The 10,928-nt window shown below is 34.0% G+C and overlaps 1 protein-coding gene across 1 annotated transcript; it reads right to left on the bottom strand.

Annotated features, from left to right (window-relative positions):
* Positions 1–5,268: 5,268 nt before the first annotated feature.
* Positions 5,269–8,668, bottom strand: CXCL8 (C-X-C motif chemokine ligand 8). Its single transcript, XM_072775375.1, has 4 exons — positions 8,509–8,668; positions 7,209–7,344; positions 6,846–6,929; positions 5,269–6,410 (listed from the first exon to the last, which is right to left on the bottom strand). The coding sequence occupies exons 1-4, from the start codon at positions 8,570–8,572 to the stop codon at positions 6,389–6,391; spliced, it is 306 nt and encodes a 101-aa protein (XP_072631476.1). The 5' UTR covers positions 8,573–8,668; the 3' UTR covers positions 5,269–6,388.
* Positions 8,669–10,928: the final 2,260 nt, after the last annotated feature.

The following is a 10,928-nucleotide window of genomic DNA, read 5'->3' as shown; positions in this document are numbered from 1 at the left end:
GGGAGCCTGCTGTGGGACTTGATCCCAGGACTCTGGGATCATGCCCTGAGCCAAAGGCAGATGCTCAACCACTGTGCCACCCAGGTGCACGTCTTTATAAGTCTTTATTTATGCATCCATCTATATCTATACTAAGCTAACTATGAATTCATATTGATATCTCTAATTCTAATCCATCACTACATAGACAATTTTAATCTCTTCCTCTTGCTTATCTGAGAGCAGCTACTCCAACAGTGAGGACTGGCTTTCAACATGCATTCATTTATTTAGCTGTTCAATTACATTTTTCAGTTATATATGTAGCAGCATCAAATTGTCAATCCATATTCTCTTATACCACAGATTTTTTTCAAGAGTCAAAATTTCAAACTTAAATCTGTAAGAACTAATGTATTATATTTAAGGCAAGTATAAAAATGGCATTCATTCTAATCCTAATAAATGCTACACAGAGCATACCATATTTAAATCAGAGTTCATCTATTTTTGTTCACTATAAAATCTGATCAAAATTTTAAGTGATTGGGGAAGGTATGGATTGAAACATAAAACACATAGCTTACATAAAATCTATGCAATATTACTTGTACTTCTCTTTTGAGATTAAAGAAAATGATAGTAACCTGGGAGAGTGAAAAGAAACCGTCAGGAAAAAATTTAGTAATAGAAAAGGACTTATAAATAGAAGTCAGCGTCCATTTCACATCAGAGTAGAGGCCTCATTCAAGCTTTGCAGGAGGATTCCATAAACAAGAGATTTTTTTTAAACATCCAAATATATTTTAAATAGAATCAGTAATAACAAACTTTAAGACAAGTTTCAAATGAGCTGTTTACTAAATGTGACTGGTGTATAGTCAGAAAAGAATAAAACTAGTGTAGAAAGTCAGTAGCAGGCTAACTCACATAAGTCATACTCAGGCTGCTGAAGACCAGTAGAGACCTGAGCAGAAACAGGTTGTCGCTTTAATAAAACATGTCTCTATATGGGATTCCTACAAGGGGCATAGTGAAAACCTTTGGAAGCATAAGGAAAAAGTAAATCCTGGCAGAGGTATCTCTTAGCTTGCTTTCCCATAAGCATTTAATTTAGGGAAACACTAAAAATATAGATGTGAAGGTATTTTGAACAGCAGGGGATAAATGGCAGATTAATTTAAGAAGCAGACAGTGAAAAGAACCGCATCATATCATGATAAAAACATGAGCAAAATTGTGCCCTATGAAATCGAATTGCTAGATACATTAAGATAGGCCTTCAGCCCCAGCACCATGATTTTTTACAAAGCTGTTGGAACATTCCTCTAGATAGGTCTGAAGCAGACTTTACGTGGAAATATCTGCAAATATTTTCCCCGTCGTAGTTTTCCAATATACTCTTAAGTCTATCAGCTTACTAAATGATGTTGGAAAGTCTTGTAACAATAATATTTATCTAACTTGATTTTTATTTATGGGAATGCAAAAAGTGTAGAAAGTCCTCTTTCTTAACTCACTGGGAGTTGGGTTCTTTGACCCTTAAGTAATCTTTTGGAGAATTCCTGATTGCTCCATGTGTAAATCTTGTGGGAACAAACAGCCTGGTATTTACTGTGTTACATCAAAAATTTCCCTATCTGTTGTCTGTGATGTCTGCAAATTCAGCTGATGGTTACTAAATGTCGGGCAATTGCTGGCTTCTGTTTTTTTTTTTTTTTTTTTTTTTTAAGTGAGTAATGGAGAAATTATTGCTTTTTAAGCTTTTTTTCGTTATGCAGGGTTAATGCAGTCTTAAGCAATTTTTGTTTGCTGTATTACTACCACAAGCCAAAAGCAAAATGGTTTTCCATCTTTTTTTCTGAAGTTTTCAAACCTAGCCTGGATGGCAAAACAAATGTATTATAGTAAGAAATTATTTTCTGCTGATTTGCCAAAATCTTGATAATAAAAGATTTTGCTTAGGTAACCTTAACCTATGAATCTATGTCTTGGTCCATTTCTAGCAAACAAATAAATAGCAGTTATGAAAATTATTTGTATGTTGTACATATGATGTATTATGCATTATAGTATTTTACATTTAATGCAGTTTTAAGGTGAGCACTTTATTATTATCTCTCTATCCCTTTTTATTTTGCGCATGTGTATTTGTATTTTTACATTTATGTTTCTACTTGGTAAAATTGGATTTTTAAATTGTATTCCATACGAATGGATTAAAGTTATAGAGTAATAGATTGCAAGTTCAAGTTTGTGTCAAAGTCTGTGTCTATATAAATAAAACCCATGTCTAGGGATCCCTGGGCGGCTCAGCGGTTTAGCACCTGCCTTCTGACCACCGCGTGATCCTGGAGTCCCGAGGTCCAGCACCACGTCGGGCTCCCTGCATGGAGCCTGCTTCTCCCTCTGCCTGTGTCCCTGCCTCTCTCTCTCTTTATGTCTCTCATGAATAAATAAATAAAATCTTTTAAAAAATTGTTTAAAAAAAACAAAAAAGCAAAACAAAACCCATGACTACACACATAATTTTACTAATATCACTTCTGCAAAATAAAACAAAAATTTTCAGTTCAGCAAATTGACTGGCTTTTCCTTTTCTCTCGCTCTTGCTCTCTCATGATTCTCTTATTCTTTTACATTGTTCCTTTTTGGCTTGTTTACATGATGCCTAATCTCTAGTTTGATCTATGAATTGCCTTTTTGATAGAATACTTTGCTGTCCTATAGCACTGACAACATAAACGAGAAAGTGGGGGAAAATCTGTTAGCACATTTTAAAGGCGCTAAGGATGAAAATAAGTAGATTTTTAAGGAAATAGTCATTGTTAAGATTTACCAGATTGGTGCAGTTGTTTTCACCTGGCTTCCAATGTTAGACACTGATCATATTAACAATGTGTAATTATCACAGGAAAAGGTTTTGTATAAAGTTGGGAGTTCTTTGATGTTTCAAATTATCTACTTATTTATCAAAATCTTGAGAATAAAAGATTCTGCTTAGGTAACTTTAACCTATGAATCTATTTCTTGATGCATTTTTAGCAAAAACAAACAACAACAACAACAAAAATCCCGTATCTTAACATAGCAATTACGAAAACTAGTCAGTTTTGCTTGTTGAATGTACTATGTGTGTATTTTATAATTAATGCAATTTTAAGGTGAACACTGTTATTGTCTCTAATAAAAATAATAATACAAATGGCAATAAAAATCCCCCAAGATCAGACTGTTCTTTTTTATGGCTTCTCACTTCCTTTCGGGAGGAGACCCAAGAAGAATAGCCTATTAGCTTCACAATTTAAAATGAGGGTAACTGGAATCTACCAGAAGTTTTCAATCCCAAATCTAAGCCCATTAGTGAGTCCATAGTCCATTTAACATAGCTTGATCTATTAATATTTGTTCTCCTTCATGCCAAACTCTAGCCACACTGAAATTATTTCACTTCTCGATTTGTGTCATGCGCTTGCCTGCAAATTACTTCTCCCCTGATGTCTAGACCACCCTTTCTCACACATCCTTCTTCCCTTTGTGGGCTAACTCCTACTCATCCTTCAGACTCTCGTTTACATTTTCTCAGTGAAGCCGAGTCTAGTTAGGTAAGATAACTCTTTGCTACCTGCTTATGAACAATCCTGTATCTTTCCTATGAACATTTTGTTAAAATTACTTGTTTGCTCTCTGTTTTGTTCATTATGTATAAGATCCACAAGATGGGAGACTGCAAAGAGTAGTAAGACAAGGGAACTTGAATCTGAAGAGGAGAATGTGGAAATGAAACTTAGGCAGAACTCTGAGGAAGAAGACACCCTATATAACAGGGTCTGAGAAGAAATATAGGCAGGAAGAACTCACCTTGAGAGGGAAACAATGATTTTAGGAACAGTGAGTACCAGGGTTGAATTTCCAGTTGGTTCCTGCTTGTGCTTTATTCATAAATCTTTCATTAATGTTATTGGGCTGCACATTTTTGTGCTAAAGCATATTGGGAATTAGAGGAGAGAAAGAATTAGCTTTGTGTTCCGCACCACAGATAATGTAGACCCATAGAGGAAATGGCACCTACAGGTACCTGAGTAGTTATAAGGAGCTACATGACATTGGAAAAGCAGGTTGCAATATGAACCAATGAGTGAGAAAAATAGGAGAGGACTCTCTTCCTCTCAACTTTGTAGAGCTTTAAAAGAAAGTGGACTTAAAATAACTAAAAGCATTAGGAAATGAGCTGGGAGGTGGATTAAAGTGAATCAGAGTTCTAAGATCCATCTTTCTTGACCAGAAATGTAAAGTTAGGCATTGATAAGTTGGATTTCTTGAAACTATGAGTTGTTATTCTTCTTCACGTGGTACGTTTTTAGCCATTGTCACTTCAAATGTTCCTAACCCTTTCCTCTCTCCTCTGCCTGGAAAAATCCAACTAGATATAGTAAGACCTTATCCCTAAATCTCCCATGTCTTCTCATTGTTTTTCTCTATTCATTACATCTATATCTCTCTGATGTGAACTCCAGATAAAGTTCTTTGGTTTTAGTTCCTGGATCTCTGATTTTTTTTTTTTTTTTCAGCAGTGTCTACTCTGTTATAAAACTTCTCCACTGAGTATTTTAGTCAAATTATTGCATTTTTACTTTTAAGAGTTTTGTTTGACTTATTTATAAATATACTTGGTCTTTAATCATATTTAAAATTCCTTATCTCATAGGTGTCAGTTTTACTCCCCAATTAGTTGAGAAGTGCCTTATAATGAGTATCAGCTTCCCTCTTTCACAGAGTGCTCAGATGTACTAAGCTGTACAAATACCTGGGTTGGTTAATTAAAAATCGTAAGTCACTCTTATTAGCAAAATGGAATACAATTGGGGAGTTGAGAAAATTTCCATCACTCTATGGAAAGGACTACTGTTTGTAACCCATCTCTGAAAAAAATTTGTTTTTTTACAAAGGTTTATAATTTTCCACATAATATAAAAAACACTGAGAGAAGCATTTTTGTTTGTTTATTAGACTTTATTTACTTATTTGAGAGAGACAGAGAGAGAACAGGAGAGGGGATAGAGACCAAGGGAGAGTGAGAATCCCAAGCAGCCTCCCTGCCAAGTGTGGAAATCTATGCAGGGCTGGGTCTCAGGATTCTGAGATCGTGGCCTGAGCTGAAACCAAGAGTCAGACACTTAACTGACTAAGCCACCCAGGAACCCCAAGCATCTATGCTTTTCAACTCAAAATATTATTTTTAAAGTAAAAAAATAAATCAATAACTACCAAAGAAAGACAAACACCTGATGACTTTGACAATAAGTTTTATTTTAAATATTTTACATTTTTATTTCCATAGCATCAAAAATAGGAGGAAAAAAAAATCTCTTGGGAAACATATAAAAGCATCTTAAAGTCAAAAAAGTCAGTGTTTAAGAACACAATAAGTAAAATTATAAGAATCTATTTGTATATTATAAATATACAAATTTTAACTGGCAAGAAATTACTTCATTAATATTGCTTGTCGAGTTTTTGCTCTTTGGAGAAACAATTCTAACTCAGGGTTCTGATCATTCAACCCAGCATTGAACAAGGCTGTCAGTGAATAGACAAGACTAGGAGTATCAAAAGTAGGATTGTGGTTCAATTGAAATTTCAGATAAATAATAATATAATAAAAAATTATTGTTTGAAATAAAAATTAAATGAGTATCTCATTTTTAATTTTGCTAAATCTAGCAACCTTGTTCAAAATAGTTCTTTAATATAACATCACTAAATACCAAAATAAATATAAATTCACTACCATCATTATATTAACTTATCAACAATGCTTCCTTTCCTATTTTTCCAAATTTATGCACAGATATTCCCATATTTGTTTCTTAAATAAATACATAAATAATAAATAGGCAAACAAGTTTCACTTGAACATAATTTAGACAACATGAGAAAAAGTTAAAGTGCTTCCATTTGTCCTCATATTTCTGTGAGGTAGGATGCTTGCTGACACCTTTTCTCCAGTTGAGGAATAAAGAAGAGACCAAGGCAAGGTTGAAAAGGGACTCATGCATCCTGGCCTGTAGGTGAGGTGGAAAGATGTAACAACAACAAAATATATCCAGGATTTCCAGCTACATTTGAATTTACAGCAAACAATGAATAATATGTTTAATGTAAGTGTGCCTAGACATTGAATAGGGCAACATATATGAGACTTTAGAAAAAAACTATTCATTGTTTTACTTAATATTCAAATCTAAAAAAAAAAATATTCAAATCTAACTGGGCATACTGTATTTTTATCTGGCAATCCTACACCAGGTCTACACGGGATATGAAGTACTGAAATAGATTTTTTTGAAGTCTCATTGGCATCTTTCCTGAGGAATTCTTGGAAACCACAGAGAATGTGTTTGTTGTTTCACGGATCTTGTTTCTCAGCCCTGAAAATAAATAAAATAAAACAAATTTTAATTAAATGTCTAATAAGGAGGAAAGTATCATTCTTGAAAATATATATACTATGGAAATAAATAATCTCAGATATTCATGTGTTAGAAATACTCTAATTTTCAATTATGAGTAGAAAGATAAATTATCATCTAAACCAGAACACTTCTGAGAATGAAAGGGAACCATATCACTGATACAGGGCACAGGCATAAGCCCAGACTTCACTGGACAAACTGACATGTATGGTCTTCCCAGTTATGAGTACAACAAACTCACTATTGCTACTATTTTTTTGTTTTTTAATTAAAGAGGCAAATTTCCAAAAGAGTAGACTTCCAGCAGCAAGAGGAAATTTATAGGCTAACATTTAGACTATATGTCTCAGGGTAAATGAAGAATCTAAAGTTAAAAAAAAAAAAACTTACTTCTTTAGAAATATCTGCACAACCTTTTGTACCCATTTTTCCTTGGGGTCCAGGCACACCTCATTTCCATTGAAAAGCTTTACACTGAAATAAAAGAGATATGACTAAATCAGTATTTAGCAGGTTTCAGACATCCCTTTGCCCTTCAAGTTGTAGTTCCTGTAGTATAACCATAAAATGTGGGTCCAAGACATTTTTAACTATGGTGAATGGAAGGTACCATATTTAAATGTCATAGAGACAAAGAATCTTTCCTTTCTGTTCTGCCCACTATTGTATTCCTACACCTAGAATTTTGTTGGATATTTCCACCTTCCTCAATTATGGATTTGCCGAAGTAAAATATCTTTTGAAAGTACTTACATGATTTCTGAGTTTTCACAATGTGGGCCACTGTCAATCACTCTCAGTTCTTTAATATATTTGGGATGGAAAGGTGTGGAGTGTGTTTTTATACACTGGCATCGAAGTTCTGAACTGACTCTTGACAGAACTGCAGCTGTGAAAAAATAATAAAAGCTAGGATTAATTTCATCACAAACATGACTCTGCTGGTCACTTACTTTCTCTCCTTAATTCCAAGTTGATAATTTGGTAACTGTATGTTTGGTAAACATCACATCTTTAGTAAACTAATTCTTGAAGGAGAAGGCTGGATATTCTCCTAGCCCCTAAATTCAGTTAAAAAAAAAATGCTGTCATTAATGACAACATTGATTGACTTCCTGCATAAGACTTGGAGTTGACTTTGTGAAATGTTGACATCCTTATGGTACTTTTTTTTCTACTTGATATTGTGTAATCTTCTATGATACCACAATGCTATTTATAGGATATAACCTAAAATTCAGTAACAGAAAAATTGCCTTTGGAAAGAATTAATAGCAATAGAAATTGCACAAAGATGTCTCAGATCTTAGCAAAATCTTTAATGCTTAGCAGAAAAAAGAAAAATGTAAGAACTCTAAGCTATAAACATTTCTAACTGTATTTCTTTCATGGGAGGGATTCCAAGAAGATTTACAATTTGTTGGGGTGTTGTCTTTAAACCAAACAGGAAATGATAGTTGTCTGAAGTTCGTCAATAAAACAGTACATGTAGTAAAATTACCTGAGTTATCTGCTCAATATTAATAAATAATATGAGTAATTGTGGCCCTAATAAGATATACTCTAGGGCGCTCAGTTGGTTAAGCATCTCACACCTGATTTAGGCTCAGGTCATGATCTCAGGGTGGTTAGATTGGGCCCCACATTGGGCTCCACACTCAGCTGGGAGTCTGCTTGAAATTCTCTCTCTCTCTCTCTCTCTCTCTCTCCGTCTCTACCCCCCCACCTTTCTCTCACTCTCTAAAAATAAATAAATATATCTTTTTAAAAAGATACGCTCTATAGATTTATATTAATGCATTTATATGTAAACATCCTATAGAGCACGGAAAATAGGAACAAGATGTCTATATTAATTAAACTTTATACTTTTCTAAGTGTTGTAGAGATAAAATCTAAACAAAGCTTCAATTTAATGTTAAGTGACTGCAAATATTATTTCCTTTACTTGAATAAAAAGGATATTTGTTATTAAAGCATTAAGGGTAATCTTGCTATCTGAGGATCACATTCAGACACAGGAAAACTCTGTAAACCAGAAAAGTCTGCTTACCTTCACAGAGAGCTGCAGAAAGGACAAAAGCTGCCAAGAGAGCAACAGCCAGCTTGGAAGTCATGTTTACACAAGGTGCCTTCGTTCTGGTTTCTTTCTGGCTCTTGTCCCAGACGCTTGTGAGCTCTGCTGTCCCAAAGGACTTCTGTTGGATGGAGAGCTTCTGTGGCATTTTATATTATTCAGAGCAGCAGAGAATATGCAGCCTCATTCTTCAATTATGTCAGAGGAAATTCCACAATATGCAACCAACCTCCTGCCCTTTGAGGGCAGAAGTGAGTCATCATCAAATTTGTCTCATCAGAATTTTGGCATGTTCGAAGTTCTATTTGATCTTTAACATGATTTAATTCATTTTATTTAAAACATATGTCTTTTAAAACATGTTTAAAAATATTTGTTAAATATTCAAGCTTCTTTGATACATTATCAGTTGTACTTTTCCATGTATAAATAAATTTATTGTTGTACTATCTGACGGTTGTTAGAGTAAGGTCATTTATGATTACTTTTTTAGGGCAAGGTCATTTCTTTAGGTAAATTACATGTGTTGCAATGATAGAGAAGGCAATCTTGTCAACCACTTTTATTGAAGACAGATAAGTGGCTCTGATAGATTAATTTCAACAAGGGCATAAGGACAGAATATTCCATAAGCAGTGTGAGCAAAATGTTGAAGAATGAGAAAATGGAGAAAAACAGCACATTCTACATAAAGACATTGCTCAAGGACAGGTGAATGAAGATATGTCTATGCTCCAGGAAGTGGTTCCCTAGGACTACTTGGTTGGGGTGGGATGAAGTGGTATTTAATGGGAAAGTAAGCAGTGTATGCGTAGTGGATAAAAGCATCTAGGTTCAAACTCTGGTTCAGCCGCCTAATTTTTGTATGACTTTTAAACTTCCTGAGTTAAAGCTTCTGTATCTACAAAATGAGTTTAATAATACCCCCCATCTCTTAAGGTTAATATCTGTAAACTTCCTGGCTTAATTTTTAAACTGGTAAATTCTCACCTATTCCAAATGCTATAACTTATATTTCTCATTTTTATCAGATATTGATTTCCATACTGCAAGGATAGTCAATCACTAATTATTTCCTGAAAATCTCATTTGCTGTAGAGGCATTCTTGATAAAAGATCAGTTTCTGAAATACCAGTTAAGCCAGCTTACATCCTGCAATGTAACAATATAATGAAATAGAAACATCATCAGTTATAGTTATAGTTTGCTAAAATTAAAGTTCCAAATAAAAATGTGACTGCATTAGCATGCAAGTTGCCCTTTCAGGTAACTGGTTGTATATGTTTTTCCCTTTTGCATTTTCTATCACCGAAGTGGGTAACTGGTTCAAGTTGCCCTTTCAAATGAAAATCTAGAATATGGAGAGTTTCAAAATCTGTAGAATTCCAGAACACTTGAGGAAGTAACTCATTTAAACATTGATATAAGATTTAAATTAAATTCTTTGACAAAAAATGATTGAAAATTAGGGCAGGAGTAACAATTTTCAGAATCTGAGCATTTGTGGTTTGGGGAGAAAAGTTTCTTTGCTGAAAGATTTGTGTGGTGGCCACAGCTTAACTTTTTATATATCACTTAAATTTTCTTGATGTCAGGGACTATGTGCACGGGTGTAGTAATTATCCTCACAGCAATGCCTTAGGTGATCATGTTCATTTATGAACATTTACAGATGAGGAAACTTAACAATGTCTCCAAGTTCATATATCTAAGTAACAATGGTGATGGTTCAAAAACCTACTTTTATTAACCCTACTCTAAAAGCATTCACAAAGGGGACTGGAAAGAACTTCTCATGAGGATACTATGATACAAAGACATCTTTTTATGACTCAGTGAAGATTGTGAAGTTTCTTATTCTCTCCTTGGATCCTCAGAGATTAGTTTGAGGTTTGTTTTTTTTTGTTTTTTTGTTTTTTTGTTTTTTTGTTTTTTCAGATAGAAAACACTGAGAGAAGGACTAAGACTCTGTTCACCTCTGGGCAATTACACAATTTATAAATAATTCGGTTGATTCACATCTTATTTCCTAGGAAGCTCAATAAAGCAGTAGCTTGTCCACACTAGTGTATGGGGAGACAAATGTCATGTTTGAGTGTTTTACAAAGAGGTTATACAGTTTCTTAGTAGAGGCATACATCATTTTACTGTGCTTTGTTTTATTGCACTTTGCAGGTATTGTGTTTTTTATAAACAGATTTGTGGCAACCCTTTGATGAGCAAGTCTATAGCTATTGTCTAACATTTACTCACTTTGCATCTTTGTGTCACATTTTGGTAATTCTGACAATATTTCAGATGTTTTCATTAGTATCATATTTACTATGGTGATCTGTGATCACTCATCTTTGATGTCACTATTGTAATTGTTTTGGAATGCCACAAACTACACTCA

The sequence above is a fragment of the Canis lupus genome, chromosome 14, assembly GCF_048164855.1.
Source record: "Canis lupus baileyi chromosome 14, mCanLup2.hap1, whole genome shotgun sequence".
Taxonomy (NCBI): Eukaryota; Metazoa; Chordata; class Mammalia; order Carnivora; family Canidae; genus Canis; species Canis lupus.
The sequence above is the reverse complement of the archived record's forward strand: the minus strand, read 5'-3'. Positions and strand labels throughout refer to the sequence as shown.

Bases quoted from the DNA above. Each gene is read 5' to 3' on its own strand.
- CXCL8 (XM_072775375.1), bottom strand. From the start codon at position 8,572: ATGACTTCCAAGCTGGCTGTTGCTCTCTTGGCAGCTTTTGTCCTTTCT. The intron at 6,930-7,208 runs GTAAGTACTTTC...CTTTTATTTCAG, and splicing joins TGTGAAAACTCAGAAATCAT to TGTAAAGCTTTTCAATGGAA. The intron at 6,411-6,845 runs GTAAGTTTTTTT...ATTTATTTTCAG, and splicing joins GTGCAGATATTTCTAAAGAA to GGCTGAGAAACAAGATCCGT.